The 22,857-nt window shown below is 35.5% G+C and overlaps 1 protein-coding gene across 4 annotated transcripts in view; it reads left to right on the top strand.

Moving 5' to 3' along the window:
* LOC145674687 (uncharacterized) overlaps positions 1-22,857 on the top strand; it is a 1,315,729-nt gene that overhangs the window by 1,002,324 nt on the left and 290,548 nt on the right. For all 4 annotated transcript variants that reach the window (XM_081744920.1, XM_081744917.1, XM_081744916.1 and 1 more), the window contains 2 exons: positions 2,060-2,192; positions 13,389-13,545. In XM_081744920.1, coding sequence (XP_081601046.1) covers positions 2,060-2,192; positions 13,389-13,545 — 290 coding nt within the window. The remainder of the gene's footprint in view (positions 1-2,059; positions 2,193-13,388; positions 13,546-22,857) is intronic.

The raw sequence follows: 22,857 nt of genomic DNA, 5'->3' as shown, positions 1-22,857 counted from the left end.
TTATCCACTAGATGAAACCATCAACCATGTAGACTAATACCAAAAGGCAGAAACACAATTTAAGATCCTCATCACAAACTTAGGAGGATATCAGGGTACTACTTGAGATTGATTACAGAAGACAGCCATGACAAACCAGTAATATAGCTGTAATTTCTTTTTACCAAACCTTACACCCACCTTAAAAAGCTACTACCAACAAAAATTTGCAAAATACACGAATTGTTCTGTGTATAGTTTAATTGAAAACTTAAATACTTAAGAGAAATTTAGCCACTTTATTTAGCAAGTATATATAAAAATCTTTATCGAGGGTCTATAAAGGGTAGGTCGCCTTTGGGATAAGGTGGAAATCCCATTTTGTAATGTATGCTATAATCATCCTCTTGTAATTCGCACACTGTCCACAGATATAGACACAAAGCGTCAAGAACATTTTCTTACACAACTACTGTGTTAGCAATAACTCATGATATCAATATATTTACGGAATAGGTTACATTTTTCTGCTAGCATGGGATATTGCAAGCTTTTACAACTGATTTGAACTTTCTATTGTTTTATACATTATAAACATATAGCGAATTAATATTCTACTTGTAGTTACAAATTGCTACTTTATTCGTTAAAAGAAACAAATGTTGACTCGAGAGGGAATCGAACCCGGGACCCTTTGCACGTCAGTCGCAGATGTTCGTAACTCTGACACGCCATCACCTGATAACAGGACACGTTGTGTCAATTATGCGGCAAGTCGGAAACTTCAAGACGCAGTTTTTCCGCTATATCTGGCTATTGCGCTCTCCCAGTTTAAATTAACACTAAATATGCACTACTACCTCGCGAAAGATTGCCCCGAAATTCACTTACCAAAGTCTGCTTTCCCCTTGTTAGCCACGCAGGTACACTTCTACTCTCGAATGGTATCAGTTAAAAAGTCAGATATTTGAAGAGTAAGATATATACTTTTGACTTTAAATGTTTTTCTTTCGTTTCCTTTTTCCTTTTGAAGCACAAAAAAGTCGATGGAATGTTAGAAATTTGTATAAATGCATTACATTTTGTCACTAACCTTAAATAGTTTCAAGTGATTATTGTAATACAAATTGTTGTATCTTTTATGTGTGGATCCTTAATGAGTCTATTAGGAGTAACAGTTATAACAGGTACGGGTTCTAACTGTTCATAAGGCGAAAGATGACAAATTAGTCGAACAGTCTAGAGCTACACTAAGCTTTCATTCGATTTGGTAAAAGTGACTGCATTGGGCAATGGTTAGGCGGGCGGGTACCGGTTTATCCAAAAATTCTGAACATTAATCAAGGTGCAAAGGCACAAAGGTTGAAAACAAAGCAACGCTAACATAATGTATAAACTACATTTAATGTGTAATATTGATGATATACATTCACGTGATTTGTGCAGAAACGGTGAGTGATACGGTGATTTTTTCAGCATTTTTAAACTTACAGGATTGGAATTCATAAAATGCACATGAAATGGTAAAAAAGAAATCACTGTCGCCTAGTATAATTTACAGCCCTGAGCCATACATTTCCCATTCTTGCTGTCGGTAGCGTGCACGCCGAAGACCATCAAATTATGGCATATAAATATTTCGAGTTACTGCGTTATTGACAGAAGAGAAATTGAAAAAAAAATAGTGTTACAATGAGCAAGAGTGGGGTAAATCTAAATTTTTCACTTTCTTACAGTTTGTTTCTTGTCTAATTTCTGTTTTCACGAATTTACCGTTCGTGACTTTTGCCTTACTAAAGCAGTTTTACATTTCTACTATGGTGAGGTGAACTTTCGATTCTCTTGCACCTCCTGGTGATGCCACTGCGTGGGAGGAAACATTGCGTTCACAGTGGAATTTCTTCTTACAAACAGAAGTAGGTGAAAGGTTTTTTAGTTTATAGAACACAGATAAATCTACTACTATCAATTTTTAATATGCCATGATTTTAATTACAGGTTATTGATTATACGTTATACCATTTTCTGTTTCTAAAATAATTTAATTCCTATCATATTCAAAACGTATTTTCTCTTTCAGAAAAGTACAAACGCTCCCTGTTTTTGTTCATCCCTTGAAAGATATTCGCTGCTGCGATGGTGATGCAATTACCTTAGAATGTAAAGTACAAGGAACGCCAAGTCCAGAAATTCGATGGGAAAAAGGAGGAAGGGTAAGTGTTTACTCATTAACTGATCGCCTTTATTGTCTATACACTTCGACTCATCACAGTTGCAATTGAGGAGCGCTTTCTTTTTTTTTTTCAAAACTCGATATACTGTGTGCAGAAAATTCAATTTTACAGAAAATTCATTAAAAAAAATATCATGATAGGCAAATGATTTAACTTTTGCTCTGATATTACTTAGTGCTCTTGCGAATAGTATGACGTAATAAAATGTATCAAGGGGAATTATTTATTTTGCAATAAAAAAGTAGTAGTACTTAAGTTTTTCCAAAAGTCTATAAATGTAAATGCATACAAATACACAGGCCGATACAATTATATATTTTGTTGTGTATATTTATTTACTTGTTTATTTGGTTTATTTTATTTTTATACCTATTTCATACAATTTTGTTCATGGACTTATTGTTGCTAACTTTATTCGAAGTAATCATGGTAATAATACAAACTGTATAGTAAAAGAATAATATTAAAAGTATGTTCTTTCACACTTACTTTACACTATTTGCTGAAACCAAGAATGTAAACAGTACAAAAAGTAACAACGCTGGTATAATCATATAAAATATTGTACCAATTTATGCATTAGTACATGAGGTTCAGTCTGCTAGAATATTTTTTCAAAACCCCTTTACGTCATCCAGTGTAACAAAATACTGTAAGAGAGCAGAAACATCGTTCTTCTCTTTGCTAAACATATTTTGCTTTGCAAAACAGTAGAAGAAAACAGGATTCGATGACACTGTTTTGTTTTTCGCAAGACATCAACTTCACCTGAATCTCCGAAATATGTACTCTTAACTGACACATGAACTACGGTTCTTTGCTTTGTGTATATGATAACACGCTGGCTATTCAATTTGAATGGAAGACTGGGTTTCAGCACTTTTCTCGCACTGTACTTCAGATTTTTAATTTCCCAATTTTTGATAAGAACTTTTAGTGTTCCATGCTCTTCTAAAATTTGAGATATTCTTGAGGGGACAAGATATTTTTCTTTCTTCTACATGATTTCTCTTTTCGACCAAATATACGTGGAAGCATGTAGCTATATCTACGGACTGCGAGATAAATATAATTAGGATTTAATACTGGAAAACATTTTTAAATAGTATTTTGAATTTTGTTCTGATAGGTATATTTTTATACATACTGTTAAGAACATTAAAAATAGACGTTAAGAAAAAAATCTCAAACTGAACATTTTCAACAGATGTGGAGTAATTTAGAACTAAATTTAAATAAGTGGTTCTCAACCTAATTCCTATCACGGTCCCCATTTTATCACATCCTTTTGCCAGTGTCTTATGATTTCTGGTTTGTAATAAGCTTGTGTGGGGATTTATAATATACTTATTGCACAGATCTCACGATATCTATCTATTTCTATAATAGTAGAATTAGTTGCTTGTATATAGTGGATACAATAACTTCTCTAAAAGCGAATGGATAATTCAATTTGCTGCATCGTACCTGTGCGAAACTGTTTTTTCTTCCATATGTAAGCATTAAAACAAAGACAAGAAATCGCTCATCAGTTGAAAATGACTTGATAATATGCGTCATGAAGATTGAACCGGACATTGCCGCACTAGTGAAATTACACCCAGGTATCTCATTAGCTTTCAGCTTTAATTGTATTTCAATATACAGGTCTTGTTACATTTGTATTTTTCTGGTATTTCAATGTGCAGTTCTCATTACTTTCATATAGTACCTTTTTCATTAAAAAAAAATGATTTCTCAACCTGGAAGTCGCGAGCCCTAGGTGGTCGCGAGAGGATTTCATGGTGTTGCGAAGATAAATGGAAGAGAGAAATATAATTAGAATCTAATACTGGAAGATGTTTTTAAATGTTATTTTGAATTTTGTTATGATAGGCACTTTTTTATCTTAATACATACTGTTAAGAACAATACAAAGTAGGGTTATTAAATAGTTTCAACAAGTGCAGAGTTGTCTGAAAATCAACTTAAATGAAAGAGTTACGATATGAAACTAATGAGAACTGCATATTGAAATAGCAGAAAGATACAAATGTATCAAATCTGCAAATTGAAACACAATTAAAATTGAAAGCTAATGAGGTACCTGAGCATGGTACTTAGGATTTCACTAGTGCAGCAATGTCCAGTTCCATTTTCGTGCTGCACATTGTCATTTAAAATACTCAATAACTCTTTTAACAACTGTCTAAGTTTTTAAAACCTAAATTAGAAATGATTTTATTTTCTTATCATATGACTCCAAAATTAAGGGAGTTATGAAGTTTCAAATTTCCAAACGTCCTCCATTTTTAAAACAGTTTGACGGATTAGATTTTATATTTGTAACATGAATGAACTGGGCAAATTTTGTTTCAATCCATTCGCTTTTAGGGAAGTTACTTTATCCACTATATACAAGAAATGGATTCTACTATTATCGAGAGAGATGTATATCGTAAGATCGCCGCAATAGGTATATTAAAAATCCCACACAAGCTTAACAAACCAGAAATAAGGCGGTCACTGGCAAGAGGATGTGATAAAATGGGGGCCGTATTAGGAATTAGGTTGAGAACCACTGATCTAATAGAATATAAGCCTTTAAGGCCTACGAAGAAACTTTTGCTAAAGAAAATAATAATACAGGAAAAACTATGATCATTATCTCTATGCTCATCAAAAGTAAATCTGACGAAAAATATAACACCGTTTATCAAGTACGATTTTTTAAAACACAAGGATGATATTTTTTCTAAGAATTGCTACTTTTATAGTTATTATCTTCATGCAGTACTAAAGTGAAGAAGCACGCAATATTTTGCATGATTTTTTTAAAGACCTAGGGATCTCCCGGAGCTAATTCCAGAAGATAGAAGGAAGCTAATGATAATATTTTTATATACAGGGTGTTTCAAAACAACACCGACAACGTTTGAGAGGTGATGCCTGACACCAAGACAATACAAAAAGTGTAGACCAACCTTGGTGCACAAATGCTTCCTTTCGGAATTATAGGCTACCGAAAACATGAAGAAATGAAACTTAAAGGCCCATAGCTCTAAAACTATGCGACCTACCGTAGACGGGCCAAGACTTCACTTAGAAACTAGTATGTGCTCTATCCAAATATCCAAGTTTTAGAATCCCGTAATACTTCCGCAACAATTTTTATAGAGGTAGTTGGTGAGTACTTCAAATTATATGCCCGTAGCCAAACTCCCTCTATAAAAATTGTTGCGTGAGTACCTTGGGATTCTGAACCATGGATATTTGGATAGTGCAAGTATTAGGGTCTAGTTCCTGAGTGAAGTCTTGACCCGACTGCAGTAGGTCCCATAGTTTTAGAGCTATGAACCTTTAAAGTTCATTTTTCCGTGTTTTCAGCAGCCTATAACTCCGAAAGGAATCATTTGTGCACCCAGGTTGGTCTATACTTTTTGTCTTATCTTGATGTCAGGAATCATCCCGCCAAACGTTGTCGGTGTTGTTTTGAAACACCCTGTATATTTCTCGTGCTTTGTACTTGTAAATAAATGAGATGTGTACAGTCAGAAAATGAATTTCATTCTTTCCGTCAGAGATTAATTTGACTCTTTTGGAATCTAGACATATATGTATAAAGTATTCCTAACGTGCGTTCGAAATATTCTACAAGGGAGCGTCTCTCCTTGTGAAGATACAAACCCATTGAATTATTCTCATCTAGTAGAAAAATATAAGGGAATCCCAATGTGTTTAGAAGAGGGATTCCTCTAGTTAGTTCCCATGTTTTGCAGGAAATTTTACATTATTACCGACATTCAAAGTATACTTTCGAAGGCTAATTTCACTGAGAATATAAACAATACCCGATCACTCCTTTTTTGTGGGCGGTGAAATACCATTTATATTTCAAAGGTCACCGGAAACTGCGACCAGTCACTGTTCACGTACTCACTTCAGCTTGGGAAATGATTACAAATTATCCTGTTTAGTGACTCCACCTAGCTACGTTAGAGAAAGTATGCTAGAACTTACATTTGGGAACACCACAAAGACACTCAAAATTATGCCCTCTTTTCTTTTTTTAGTATTTAGATTCGTTGATTAGACTTTAGCGTCCCTTTTCAGCACCGAGGCTGTATGAGACTTGTACTTTTGAAGTGGAATTTGAAACACCGTAACGCTATTCAGATTTAAGGATTTCCCATCACAAATCGTAGTCACGACCGTGTACCAAAGGTGTACGCGCTACCCTCTAGACAGCGGAAAGGGGTGTTAAAATTAGTATATGTAATTTACTGACGGGGTACTTTAGTTCAGTTAGTTGTTCCAAAAGATTTTAACGACTTCTTTCATATTCCATAAATAAATATCTCATTACTAATGTTGTTATACACTATAGCTCATTTCCTTAGTGTACGAAAGTGTTGTTTACTGATGGGATAAGTTTCTTGCAGCTAACGTCTCTTGGAACTTGCGTAACATTGTTTTTGTCATTTCAAAAACAATCATTACCATATACTTAACTCTACGATATGGTGCAATTCGTGAGCAAAGAAGTTGAAAAATCGGGAGGAAAACAATTGGAAAATATACGAGTATAATGTATTCCTTCACAAAGAAAGACTAATAACTAAGTAACTGATTTATGTAGACAGTGTGTATATAACTATGTAAAGTAATAGCATAGAAATAACATTAGTAGTATAAGCTCATATGTAGTAGTAGTGAGGCTTAGGCTTATACTAACAAACGAAACTCCTCAAGGGAAATATTGCATACAATATGCGCATTTCAACACCTTGCATGTATTCCCAAGGTTTTTAAAGTGACATGGCAACCAATATCGATTGTACCTTCATTTTTAATAATGTAATCCTTTGCGCTATTCGTCTGCCACCGCGGAGCTCCTTCGTGGCTAAGAGGTGAGCGTACGCGCCTTTGGCATGGGAGAGCTGGGTTCAATTCCCGCCGGAAGCTCATGTAGTTTGCATTCCACGTTAATCAGTAGGTCCCGTCTCATATAGCCTTGCTGCTGAAAGGGACGTTAAACTCAAAATCAAATTAATTCGTCTGTTACCCCTCCAGTTTTTGTACTTTCCGGTGGTTACCGAAGAAGTTCCTGTCGTACAAGCATATCAAGTAAAATTGGAAAGTCACTAGGAAATTTGTAAAGTATTTGATGATTGTAGAACAATCACTATTTCTTAAATGGTGTTACCTGAATACTATACTTATGCCAGCATGGTAAAAGAAAAAATCTGCAGCCGCTTATAGAATAAGCGTTTTAAAATATTAGAAATTTATTTAAATAAAGAAACAATAAATTTACCCTCACATTGCAGATGCTGATAGTAATACGAGGGTCACTACGAAAGTTTTGAGATACGCATTGTTGTGGCGCAGTATTTGAATTCCAACAATTGTGTTCGGTAGTGGTATCCAGAACGAAGAAGCTCATTCCATCTCATTCTCCGTTCAGTCAAATCGCTCCTGTTTAGCTGTTGAGATTTGCGTACACAATGTTGGTCGCAGGAGCTAATATATGTTTAGCAGAGAATCTAGACAGTAGGTTTAAACCAATAGATTCAACAATCTCTTCCCTTCTGTCCCTTGCCCAGTTTTTTTTTTTTTTTTTGTATGTGTATTGTATGTTTATTGTATGTGCATATATATATATATATATATATATATATATATATATATATATATATATATATATATATATATATATATATATATATATATATATATATATATTGTGTTTTCCTTCGCTACTACAAAAATCCCTCGAAATCACGATTCCGAGGATAAATTTAATCGAGCGTATTGTACTTTCTTGCGTATAATATTATTTTCAATGATTTTGGAAACATTTCCATACATGCTGTCTGTCATCTCCACTTACTAATCACTCAATTTTAGCCAAAGGCAGAATGGAAAATGTAATAAATGAAAAAAAAAGTCGAACTACAGTATACGCACAGAATTTTCTGCGCATGGGTGTACATACACACACACATTACACGTATCACGTCATTTCACTTCTCATTCGCTACTTTTTGTCATTTATCCCGTCTCTTCCTACCACATGATATGTTCTATGCCCGGATACATTAGAGGTGGTCCAATTTCCTACCAACTAATAGAATGCTTTCTAGTAGAATTCTTTACATTTTTATTGTTTTCTCACATCTTATAACTTTAGTGAGTAACCGTTTATTTATTTGTTTTTTGACAAATCGAAACCATTTGTTTTGTTCTACAAACCGAATAAATTGAACGGCTAATCGTGAAACAGTTTCAATACACACGCAACATGAAGTAATGTTTTAGTATTTCTCATGGAAACGCACTAGAAACTTTCATTTACATGTACTCACGCTGGACCTAGAGGTTGTAGCAAAACTTATTTTCTAAAGTACCGTAAGGCGGGTAAATGTGTATCATCAAAAGCAAGAAAATCGTGATAAGAGCTTAAATTGTCCGTAATGGGTATTGTTTAAAACTCCACGTGATAAATCATAAATCAAACATTCAAGTTACCAAATTACGCTTGAAGATCCATTATTTTTGTAGGAAAGTTACAATTTTGAAATGAAAAATTCACATAACTACTCATTGATTGATCTCAAACAAGATACATCTCGGGCCAAGTAAGTCTGTGGTGAACATCGTGTCCCTGGCTTTTCTTAAGGCACTCCCCTTTCCTCCCACATTTTCATTCCACTGATTTCTCAATCATTGTTCACTCGCCTTAATCATCTGTCTCCCTTAGCCTAAAGAACATAGTCATGGGACGTTCAATTCAAAGGTTTTAATTCATTTCAAACAATATACATCTGATGAAATACAATTTGGTACGAATATTTTCGCAGGTAATATAAATCACCTACATATCGACATAACGGGCCTTATGCAGAGTATTTCTGACGCGTTATTCATGCCATACTAAAGAGTTCGATTAACATATGTTTCCTGCAGTAGTCAAGCCTTCAGTATGATTCTAATCATACGTCAAAACGACTCTGCATAAGGTCCAACAAGTTTAAAATAGCGTGCACGCTAAGCTTTGATTTCGGCCCATATTTATAAAATTTCTTAACTCTTTTCCTAACTGTTAGCCAACCAGGGAATACCTAGAAGTTTGCGTAGATGTTAAAAACCACATATATATATCACACCCCTCAGGGGCGGATCAAGGCAAAGTTTTCACCCCGACAAAGTGACTTGTTTTTGCGCCCCCCTTTTCCTAGCCTGTGTTTTACATTTTATTACAGAGACTTCAATATCTTAATCCCATTTTCCAGAAAGAAAAATTAATACTCAAATTCATGATATAGGTATATTTAGTACTTAAAAATATACATATGGTATCAATTACATTGTGTTTATTATTATTATTATTATTATTATTATTATTATTTATGTACCAATATGTAGGGCCTATAAACAAAAAGAATATCGAACAACATTTATTGAATACTACTAATGTGTCATTATTACTGCTTTTTTTATTATATGAGTAACATAAGGAGTCATTCTACCATATATCCGACTATGTAACAATCTATTCTAATAAAGTGAAATATCAATAAATACATTTCACATATGTTGAAAGTGTTTACGCACAGCAATACAAACAACACTTTTTATGTGTGTACTAGTAATTGAAGTCTGTTGCGTTCATAAAACGTATTTCATGAATTTGTACAAAAACTGAAGTCTTACAAGCTTAATAACAGGTTTTATTTAGTATTAGAAATCCTTTAACTTTCGTAAGTTTGCTGAGTAAATAACTAGATCAAAGTCAATTTAGGGAAATTTCAGAAAGTATCCATATCTTTTTTCTTCTATAAAAACCTTAAAATCTAGAAAACAATTTACACAAATTGTTTTCCTAATTTTGCAACCTTCGGCCTCAGGCATGATAATTATTAGCATAAGAAAACTTAAGAAAAACTAAATAAAAAGTTAAATTCCACTATTACTGAAATAGCAACAAATTAAACAATTTTAAATACATTTGTTTTCAGCTCTCACAACAACTACAATATAACCTCCCGAGCTTTTTTGTCTGCAAAATCTCTGACAATGACATATATGTCAATGTCTTGAAGAATGTCGAACTCAATCGACATCATGGCGAGTCCCACGAGGCGCTCCTGGCACATGATGAGTATCAAATAATTTTAAATTAATTTTTAATTTTGAGAAGCTCCTTTTCCTGAAGCTACGCTGACTGGAAGAGCGAGAGTAATTCTGAGTGCAATGGATATATTATGAAAATTTTCAGTCCGCTGGTTACTCGTCATGTACAGGGTGACCCAAAAGTAGAACATTCTAGTTTGTGGGTTTATTTGCTGCGTCTGTTCGGAGCTTATGGTAAAAGAAAAAGGCATTAAGAAAAAACAAAGAAACTAAGTCTACCTGATGGATAACAATAAGAAATGATTAAAAAATGCAATGAAATGATCAGTACGGTGGGCCTACTGTAGGCATATACCTACTTTTGGGCCACCCTGTACTTTTAATACTTCATGGGGGCTTGTAGTATTTCCATCTGGTAGTAGAGGGAGTAAAACTAATAGTTTCTGTTGAAGTTGGAAACCCTCAATATCACAATGCTCATCATCTGCTAAAGCCACAAGGTAGTCGCTGTTTTTTTTTTCTTTCTTTCATAGTGCCGCTTCTAACCCCCTCCTATATTGTTACAGAGTGGTATATTCGATTTCACATACACTGTCGAAATGAGTGATTTAGCAAGAACTGTACCTAGAGAAACAGTAACATCTCCTAGATAATACTTTCAACAAAGATTGACAGTTTGGCGTGGCGGTGTTCTTTCTAAGAAATCAAACGTAAGTGCTATATATACTGTTCCCCCTCCACTACAACTTTAGAAAAGTGACATATATAAAATCTAATAAAATTCATTGGCTGGGAAATGTTCACAAAGAACATGGCCCACTATAAACATCAACCCCCCTCCACTGTTTATTCTTCATGCCGTGTCCCCATTTGTCGATACAACCCCCTAGTACTATGAAACTCTCTTCTCCCATGGTGGAATGGAAAAAGATGATGTAATTGACGCTGCTTTAAAAGAATATAAACAAACGTAGTAAACACGTTATAAAATTTACTTTCTGAGGCTCGTTTTGGCACCTTCCTGACTGTAGCGCCTCGGGCAGTTGCACGGGTTGTCCGGCTTTTGATCCGCCCCTGGTAGCTGTAGGACATGCTGAATCCGTTCCTAGCACCTGGATTAATCTATTTCCGATTCCGATCTAGGAAGCTATAATAATACTTTTGATATAATTATTTAAATACTGTAGGATATTTCTGTTTTAAAAAGTAAAACCCAATTGTATTTTGTGTAGCACTAATACTTTAAATCTAGCAGTCTTTAAGACCTGCATCAATCAGGGTCAGCAGTAGTGTTGAATATCTTTCTACTGGCAATTTTTGCATTTCTTCTCGAAGTGTTCTTCCACAGTCACTTCTACAAAATGCTGAGACTTCAGATTTCTTTCGCCACGAAATCCGATCGTTGGTTGTGCGATGGCAACTGTGTGTGGTTGCAGATAGCGACTATTTTTGATTAATCAAATAAAGTTCGGGATAGGCTTAAAGGACTTTTTTCCCGATCCCCAAAACCCTCGGTTAGTCCTCGCGAGCAGGTAAGCTGTCACTGCTCTGTGTTGTCGTACCTCTGTTCCACTTGTGTAGTTAAAGCCTGGCAGAAATAAGGCAAAATCTTCCCTTCCAATTTTCAGTTAACAACAACAAACAAAAATAAAAAAAAAATCAATTATCAACAGCCAAATTATGAAAGGCATAAAAATAAGGAAAGAAACCTAGTTGAAAGTTTCACGTAGCTCTAAAATAACGAATTGCATAAGCAAATAATGCAAATAATGCATATGCATATATATATATATATATATATATATATATATATATATATATATATATATATATATATATATATATATATATATATATATATATATATATATATATATAGTGGCGGATCCAAGGGGGGCTATAGGGGCTACAGCCCCCCTTGACGTTCAGATATACACAGGATAAAATGGGCTTCGATCCTGTTTTACACTGGATAAAATGGAAAAATATGGTTTAGCCCCTCCCTTGATCATATCCTGGATCCGCCCCTGTATATATATATATATATATATATATATATATATATATATATATATATATATATATATATATATATATATATATATATATATATATATACGCTATACACAGTTGTGACTAGAGCAATCAACATGAGCTTGTTATATTTGACAATTTCAAGCACAGAGAGCACAGCGCGACTCCTGTTGCCTTTATTGCATTTTTGCTTTTTTTTTTCGTTTAAAGTGGATTTCACAGTTTCTTAATTTAATTGGTTTCCCAATTTCTTATGGTTCAAGATCGACCCTAAACATTGAATGATACAATTAAAAACTGAACAAATTTTGTTATAGCTAGATGTTTCTTTGTGGGACTTTCATACTGCTCTAAGTCCAAACGAAAAACACTCTTCACTGCATTCTCAGTGACATCCTGTTGCCTCACTAATTTGTAGATGTTCTTATGATATAACATACCGTCGTTACTTTGCATGATATCGCGAACAAATGACAGGTGTCCTGTCTAGGGCAAAGATATTTTATATTTTGCTGACTTCACGATCTATACACCTGGGAATTCTACTACATGAACTATTATCAAACGCTGATCTCCTATACCGAAACCAAGGACGCTATTTAGCCACGAGACAATGTGTAAACAACTGGTAAAACAGTAGTTTCCGTTGATTGTGCACTTGTAACAGCACTAGCTGCTCATTCAGTCAAACAAGGAAACTTTCCTCAAGATCTAAAGAAAACTTCGAAACATAAATATCAGACGCTACTTAAGAACAGTCTCTAGAATCCTGACGCTATCTAGAGATTACAAAAATCTACTCTCGTGAGATGTTTCAGTAACCCATGTGATTATTTTTCACTTGAATTTATAAAGGAAAAATACCATGGCGGGAAGAATAAGACTACTAGATATTTAACTCCAATGACAGAGTGTGATGAACCATTTTTTATTAGAGAGTTTGCAAAATTTTGTTATTTACGTTAATTTAAAGGAAACTCCTCTTGTAAACTTTGTAATTAAAATAAGTATGTTGTTCTTTGACAGTTTATTACCATTGGTGGAGATTTCCAGGCGGAATTTGATGGAGAAGTTGCACGTCTCTCTATACGAGAAGTTTATCCAGAAGATGAAGGGGAATATAGTTGTGTTGCGTACAATGATTTGGGTAGAGCTGTCACTTCTGCCTGCTTAATTGTAGATGGTAAGTGGCTCCAATGAGAGAACTGCAATATTTTCTGTATTATAGCTTACTAATTGAATTTTGTATTTGCCTCTCAATTAACCATGTTCTGCATAGTTGACGTGACTATATACTTCAAATGTTTCTTGATTCACTGATTGCAAATTACAGTCTATTTCAGGATGAATGTTTACGTATGTATCGAGAAAAGCATCTATTCTGCCCCCCCCCCCTGATTATAGATGTGCATTAAAGGTAAGATGTTACTTTTGCAGGTATTTAACCAAGCTTACCTCACCGAAACCCACACAAATAGACGGGGGCTGGTGATAAAATTGTGAAGCATACAGACACTTCTAGCTTAAAAACTTTCCGTGTTGCATATTGTTTAGGCGTTAGCATAATGGAGAACCACATTAATCACACTGAGATAAAAATTAGATATAGACTCTACTAAATACACTAGGGAACAAATTTGAACTTTGTTACAAGAGAATTAAAATACGTTCTTTATTGATTTTTTTTCACGGATTTCAAATTTGTTCTCAGTTTCTTTTTGTCATGCTCCGTTTTTGAGTAACACACTTCAGTGCACAACGTAAAGCCTTATTGCTTTGCAATATAGCATATTATATATGGATTGTGTATACTCATCTAAAATGTATTTGTTGAATTTCTGCGTTGTGTTGCATTACCAAGGCCCCTTTTTTCATGTTCCAGCAATAAACTGCCAGCATCATGGAGTTCCTTCTGCCTTTATAACGACTTTTCATGGTTGCCAACTCTTGTGAAACCTTTCCTCATGCTCATCACTGACAGATCCAAGATTACTAGGAAAGAAGTCCAAGTGAGACTTTAAGAAATTGATTTTGAGAGACATACAGCATCCCATTTCCTTATAGATTTGTAATTCTCTTACAAGCAAGTCATTGTTTTCCGTTCTGTAGTTACTAAGAAAGTTTTTGACGATGCTGGCGAAAGATTGCTATGCAGCCAACTCTTTTGGATTCAAGCAGCTTTCAGATGCTGGATCGTGCAGTTCGAATTTGGGAACCAATGAAGATTCCTTCCTTTATTTTTGCATCACTGATTTTCGAGAACCTTTTCTGTAAGTTTTGGAATCCTTCCCCATTATGGTCCATGTCTTTTTCACGAGTCCCAGCTTAATGTGTAATGGAAGTAAAATTTCTTTATCTGAAGGAACTTGTGGTTAGTGTGCCATATTCTTCTCGCCAACTACGAATATTTCTCGCTCTTCCCATTGTTGTTCAACGTATTTTTCCTTAGAGTTACTACTATAAACTCTCCACCAACATGCTATCTGTACCTATCATACTGTATACTGCTCAGTATTAGTTTCATGTTTTCGTAAGATTAACTCACGTTATTAGCATTAAGCTATGGATAATCGATAGAGATTTCCAATATGAAGTAAGAGCTGCTTTCATACTAACTTTAGAAGAATCTATGAAGAGTCGGCATTCGTCAGGACTCTGTTCATGTCCCATACAATGTCCCATGAGTTAACATTACAAAAAATCAAATTGTTCAGTTAGAAGAAAAATCTTTAAATTCTGTTCTCCTTTGCCGGATCCCAACCTTTCAGTCTTGATGTCAATAAACCTTCGGCCTCGGGGTGTAATAATGGAACAGATCCACACCAATGAGTATACTGTTGTGAACAATCATCTTCGAAACTTCAGAACTCTTGTGTGATGTAATTTTGAAACATCATATTTTTTTTAACTTTTTTTGTTTTGTTATTTTAGGTTTCAACTTACAGTAAAATGATTGAACGTGCTGTACAGCAATTCCTATAGGTCTGTTTAATTATTATTTTGTACCTCACCCTTTTACTACCGTACCATTATGTGAAAGAAAAGTAATGTATTCCTAAAATGCCGTTTTATCAAAGGTACCTCAATTTTCCTTCGAAATTTTTTTAAGGTTTCAGCAGAAGGAAACAATACAAACGCATTTATTTTTCAATATTTTTGTTCAGTAATAGTGTAAAAAAATAAATTAGAAGCAAAAGGCTTAACCTTTTCAACACGGTGACAAATTGAGTGATTTCACTTAAAATTGTTTATTTCCGATTAATATTGACCCAAGATATACAAAAATTGCAATGATTTTCCCATAACATTGTTGCTTTGGGAGGGGGGCGCACAATTGTGCGGGTTAGGTGTTTGCTTAGTACTAAAGTAATTATTTAAATATTGAACTGCGCAATATTCGAGCAGTTTGAGCAAATAATATGTTCATACTATAATTCGCATAATGTGTAAAATCCTATGAGGTATTATATTTTACATCAGGGACTACTAGGAAGTTCTTTAAGGTCACTTTCAGTACATATTTATTTCTGTATTCTTTGATTAAGTATAAGATTGTAACAAATAATATTATTAATTGTCGTCGACGTTCATGCATATTGCGTGTGGAATTTGAGGAAACAATTCTTCTTTGGTAAGGCAAAGATAGCGGTAACATTTCACACATCGAGTTCTTGTTCTTCTGACACACCCGTCCATTCGACAAGACCTCGCTGATATTAGATTGTCAATTTCTGGCCATTAGTCATAACCTCTTGTTCTTTACTGGTTTCTTACAAGTAAACCTTACGTTTGGGTGAATCGAGTTGCTAACTGAGACACATATGAGAAAGTAGTACTAATTGTGGCCAGTATTTCAGTGAAGTTATAGGTGCGAAGCTCCAGGGGTTTAGGAGATACAACTACCAGAACATCACATGGAAGTACAGAATAGTCTTCATACAGTTGGAGGTAAAAGCTCTATAAGACCTCTTGTAACGACAAAAGGTAAATAAAAAATATATAGGTACATATTAGGACTAGGGGGAAGTCATATAGTAAGGGTATACCTGACGGCGGCCATCTTGAAAGCCGCCATTTTGAATTAAGATTAAGTTTTTAAAATAGGAATAGGGTCATATGATACATGATTTAAGGCGCAAATTTAATCAGAAGAACAATGGTGTCGTTAATGTTGATTTACGCGCAATTGGTAAAAAGTTACAGGGAAATTAAATATTGTTGCAGCATATATATTAGTCCTTTACCCCACCTTGTAAATGTTGTGTTAATGATAATAATTAAATAAAAAGCAGGTGGATAAATATTAGGTCTATGGTAAAAGTTGCCTTGATGGAGGCCATCTTCAAATCCGCCATTTTGAATCAGACAAAAGTTTTAAACAAAACGCATAACATTGACACCTCATTAATAGCAATTATTACTCCAACGGTATAACCATTTTTGCTTTATCATTAACCAGCACAAAATTAAATTGATCGCTCCTTACGACTACTGCTTTGACGGAAATGTTAACGACAAATGTGTCAAGTATAACTCGATTGCCTTTGTCAGGTGTGCTCACTGTGAGCAGAGCATTTGTGCAAGTCATGCACTCTTTTCTGAACTACATATTGATTGTACTAATTGAGGATTTTTCTGCAAGAAAGGCCCAAGTTCAATTACGACTCAATTCCATTTTGGTCATTTTTCCTTAAATTAGCAACTTGTTTACGCGATAACAAATGCTGGTTAATGATAAAGCAAAAATTCTTATACCGTTGGATTTATGGTAAAATTTGCTATTAATAAGGTGTCAATGTTATGCGTTTTGTTCAAAACTTTTGTCTGATTCAAAATATCGGATTTGAAGATGGCCGCCATCAAAGCAACTCTTACCACAGACCTAATATTTATCCACTTGTTTTTTATTTAATTATTATCATTAACACAAAATTTACAAGGAGGGGTAAAGGACTAATACATATGCTGCAACAATATTTAATTTCCTTGTAACTTTTTACCAATTGCGCGTAAATCAACATTAACGTCACCATTGTTCTTCTGATTAAATTTGCGCCTTAAATCATGTATCACATGACCCTATTCCTATTTTAAAAACTTAACCTTAATTCAAAATGGCGGCTTTCAAAATGGCTGCCGTCAGGTATACCCTTACTATATGATTTCCCCTAGTCCTAATATGTACCCATATATTTTTTATTTACCTTTTGTCGATACAAGAGGTCTTACAGAGCTTTCACCTCCAACTGTATGAAGACTATTCTGTACTTCCATGTGATGTTCTGGTAGCTATATCTCCTAAACCCCTGGAGCTTCGCACCTATAACTTCACTGAAATACTGGCCACAATTAGTACTACTTTCTCATATGTGTCTCCGTCAGCAACTCGATTCACCCAAACATAAGGTTTACTTGTTAGATAGCCTGTAGATCCTTTGTGCCTGCCGTTGGGTGGAACCAGAATTTTAAATCTCGTCAGCATCTTGTCTTCGTTTGCGAACTTTTGTTAATAATGCTTCTGTTCTGAAATCCAATAGGTCATTTATCCTATTCCTTGGAATTCCATTTGCTCTACAGTCTTCTCGGTACTGTAACTACTAGTTCCCGATGCACATATTAAAGAAATGCAAGGTGACTTTCAGTGTTCACTTTCTTCTCTTGAATCATGTTTTGTAACATTCAAGGAGTTGATTGCATACATCTACGACCCCCCATGTTTATATTTGCTCCAAAGGAACTTCTTCATTTTCCTCTTTTGTTTCATCCTGCTTGGATGCCAAGTGATCACATTTTCACTATCTGAGAATTATCTGCCGAGAAACCTCAAGAAAGAAATATGTGATGTTCAAGACCGTTTGTAGTACTAGGCGTTAGTAGAACGAGGATGGCGAGGTCCCTATGGTAGATTCAAACCCCATTAAAACCATAGCAGAAGGTATCACATTTTCAAAAATAAAGCACGTAAAAATTAAAGATAGTCATATCAATTAGATTTTCCTCAGTCTCACTTCCTGAGTTCAGTTAACTTCTCTCGAACGTGTTTCTCAACCGATCCTTCGAGAGAAAAGAGAAGAAAAAGCTGCCTCCCGGCGTCGGTTGAACATCATTCGCGTCCATCGCCTCTGCCTCCATGATCTATTAGACAATTTATCTTCGATTTTCAGAATTTTTAATTGCGAAGAATTCTTACTACAAAAATGTGAAGATTAGTTAAACCAATTTAGAATACATCCGAAACACTAAAGACATAACGAAGGATATCAGAGTGAGAGAAGTAAATGAATGTGAAGATGAGGACGATGATGAATATTATTCGAGCGAAGAAGCAGGAGATGCAAAAATGATGACGTCTGAAGGAAAAAAAATTGAAGAAACAAATTCGACGAATATCGACATTGATGCTTCCCGGGAGAAGAAAAACAATTGAGGAAAGAACAGATTACGAAGATGGAAGAATGTATGTTGCATACTACCTGTGTTAGCTCTGAAATTGATGAAAATATTGAATTATTGTCGAAATTGAAAATACTTGACAGGCCTGCAACTGAAGAGAACCCGATTTGTGAATTGATATCCTGGTTACTTCCAAATGACATACCTGCATTTATTCCCTTACAGTGTTTCTGATTTTACAACACTCACTAACCCACCATGTAACATGACGCCTTCCCATTTTTTAAAAAGAACTTTTCTTCACTGACGTGAGATCAGGGCGGATTCAGGACCGACTTCTGGGGGGGGGGTTGTCATAATGCTACTTTTAAGGGCTCCAAACTCAAGGATGAATTTTATATATATATATATATATATATATATATATATATATATATATATATATATATATATATATATAAAATAAGAAAGTTTCCTCTTCTGGGGGGGCAATCGCCCCGATCGCCCCCCTGGATCCGATCCTGCGTGAGATTTAGAAGGGAGCCGAGATTCAGATTTCTCGCTCTCAATATAATTCAAAGACATACGGCAATCACACAAGGCAAACGTTTTGTTACGACAGACATAAAGGAAGTATCTATCAAAATTTTGAGGGATCGCTTGAACACTGACCGATCCCTTATCAAGAACGTAAAATGCCGTACAGTGCAAGATTGGATGAAACCAAAGCTTTTTTGGAGATCACGTAGCCAGGAGCTGAGAGATATGGCAAATCAGTTGGCATGTCCTACCGTCTTCATTACATTCTCATCAGCAGATCACTAATGGAATGACTTGTTCGATTTCATCTTGGAGCGTAAAAAAGTTTCAAAACCATTAGCAAATCAACAACGGATGCAGGCCTGTAGCCAGCCCCAAAATATACGGGGGAGCCCTGCTGAAGTTGGGGGGGGTCAATCCAACCATATTATAGTTGATCACCATATTTTAGTTCACTTGCCAGCCTACCGTGAAAATTTTAGGGGGGCAGCCAAAATTTACGAGGGGGGGCTACACCTTCCTGGATACGGGCCTGAGCGGATGAAACTTTTGTATTATAACCCAGCAGATGTAAATTGGGATTTTGTCAAGCGATTCGAAGCATTTCTAGAAACCGATCCCTTATCTCAAAGTCAATGATTATTGGCTTCGCTTCGAGTTGCAGTTTAGAGGAAATCCTCACATTCACGGTCTGCTGTGGATCATTAAAGCTCCTGATCCTTCTGTCATGGAAGAATCACATAAGATAGGTGTAGATAAAACTAAGGTTGCTCAGTTTGACTGTCATCAGTTTTTATGATGGCTTAAAGTGGTCATTAGTGAACTTGTACGCATGCATAGCCGGGCTCTTGAAGTACGATACTGATACATGTGGTTTCGTCTCCAAATAATGACAAATTTTTAGTGGTACGATGCAACTGGTAGCGTGATGCTTTATATTCCTTAGTGAACGTATATGATATTTGTTAACTTCAAAATCGTCTGTTGTCTTTGTTATTGTAAACTGTTATTAATATTTGACATTAAATATAAAAAAAAAAAACTTTTTAAACACAAATAATTTTCCTACTCTTCAATGTAACCCATAGGTATTTGTATCTTGTGCAGGTAAGTGCGTGTTATCTGCTTACACATATCCTTTTTAAGGTCACTGTAATGTATAGATTTTAGAATTTTTCCAGTAATGACCTTTTGATCTTGAGAGTAATCTTAGATGGCTGGTTCGGTTATTGGATCTCGGTACCGACCTAAGGTACCTATATACCAAATTTGAGCCCCCTAGCTGTTGCAGGTATAATGTTATCTTGTTTACAGAGAAACGTATTTCACTCCATTTGCGAATTTGTATAGCTCGTACCTCGCCATAATATTAAAGCTTTATTGACTATACATAAAACAGCACAATTCTATATTCCTTCTGTTTCGGACACCATACTATTTTAGGTGATGATGATGATAATGATCTACTGTGGCTATAGGTTCTTGAACTGGACGTCAGTACAGACAATGAAAGAATATAGGTTTTATCATTGCCTTCAAGGATCATTTCGGGCAAGATAAGCCCTTTGTGCCCGACCCCCTCCCCCTTCCCAGATGGGACCTGTTGTTTCCCACATCGGATTTCTGTGTTCTAACCCCTTTGCTTCCCAAATCTATTCATCAACGTTTTACTTCGCAATCCATATACCTATTATCTGAAATATCTACCATCGTTAACCACATAAAAATAAATACCTACTAAGGCGCGCAATTGTGCTACCTACGAATAGCGTCCTTATCACAACCATATAGTACATAGGTTTTTAAATGTAACATTTACATCAGAATCCTTGTTATATTAACACACGAAATCAATTAGATAAGTGAAAAAACACTTACGGAAAGGTATAAAAACAGAAACATAACCTTTAGATGTCATGACTTCGTTGGGAACACTACTCTTCTTGTACTTGCCAAAAATGATTTACCACAAAACAAAACAACTCCAAATCGTCGAACGAAACCTACAGTCACTGCAAGCCGTTTCGAAGCACATAGATTTTCACCAACCCGCACAATTGGGTTTTCCCGTGTTGAAAGGGTTATATATGAGCTAACTTTCCTTCACTGTCAAAACCGTTACAAAATATTTTCGTAAGGGAAATTGATACTACTTAGCACTAAATTTATAACTTCATATCGAGTAGCACGGCTATCATGGATTCAGACCTACGTACGAAACATATCAAATCTTATCACATTTCTTCTGCCAGAAAAGAATTACAAATATTAGCTACAATATTACAGTATCTGTATCTAAACATTGCTTTACAGATTTATGAAGCAATTTGTGAAAATTTTGTATCGAAAAACCTGACTACCAAACTTCTATAACTATATTCTCATATAAACCAGCAATTTAATCATCTTATGAAGTGAAAAAATATAGTCGAGTGAGAAACCAAAATCTATAAAACCAAATATCGGAGGTTCGAATTCAACCTAGGAAAATATTTGATAGGGTTCTGCGTACAGATTTGGTGTAGGTAGGGATGGGCACGAGTCGAACTAAAACTCGACTCTACTCGAAACTCGAAGGGAATTCAAGTCTAGTCAAAGGCAATTTTCTCGAGTCGCGTTCCGATCCGACTCACTGTTTTGAGGTCAAGTTTCGAGACGAGTCGAGTTTGAAAAATGACTCGCTCGTTTTAACTCGTTTCGAAATCATTGCCTGATTAAACTGGAAAGCGAAAGCTATGAGAAATGTAAACAGTAATGTGGAGTATTTTTAGAGTTGCTCACGAGGTGAGAGACTGCTCGCGTCTCGCCTCGTCTTGATTAACAAGATGACAATGGATTTTTATAACGAAACAGCCTCAAATGTCGTGAGCACTAACATAAGTATATACTGTAGTTCTCACCACCAAGGCTGAGACCTGCATGGTCAAAGTTTTGAGCCGAAGCAGAAGCCCAACCGTGTAGGGGTGTTAACCGGCTTAGCTCAGTTTAACTGAGCGAACAGCTCGAGCCGGTTTGGTTGAGATGAGCCATCAACTCGATTTGTTTCGGCTCGTGTCGGTTTGGGTGGGTGAGCTGTTGGCTCGGCTCGATAGGGAATGAGCTGTGAGCCGTGCCGCTCGAGCCGTTCAAAACCCTAAACCCGGACCAAGCAATTTTGAACGTGTGTGCCCGGCGCCCTCTAACTTTTAACGATGTTTGGTTCGAGCCCGGATACTTGCTCCTCCGGAACTCAAACCCAGAACCTCGTGAACGATGTCCTTGCCTCCTAGACTTCACATCTACTGAGGTCAGCAGTCTACTAGTTTTTTAGTATTCAGATACAAACTACCTATCTTTCATGTTTGTACACAGTGTTGTTGTTATAATAATAATAATAATATAATAATAATAATTAATAATAATGTTGCGGTAGTATCATTGATAATAATTATATTGTCTATGTAGGATACTTGAAGAAAGTACTTGAAACTAGACACAGCATTTGGCTCGACTCGACTCGAAACTCGAGTCAAATTCGAGTTGGTGGAAATTTTTCGAGCCGAGCTCTCGAGTCTAGCTCAAA

This window comes from Thermobia domestica, chromosome 17 (assembly GCF_964235325.1).
Source record: "Thermobia domestica chromosome 17, izTheDome1.hap1.1, whole genome shotgun sequence".
NCBI lineage: Eukaryota > Metazoa > Arthropoda > Insecta > Zygentoma > Lepismatidae > Thermobia > Thermobia domestica.
This window is presented reverse-complemented; position numbering and strand designations above follow the sequence as displayed.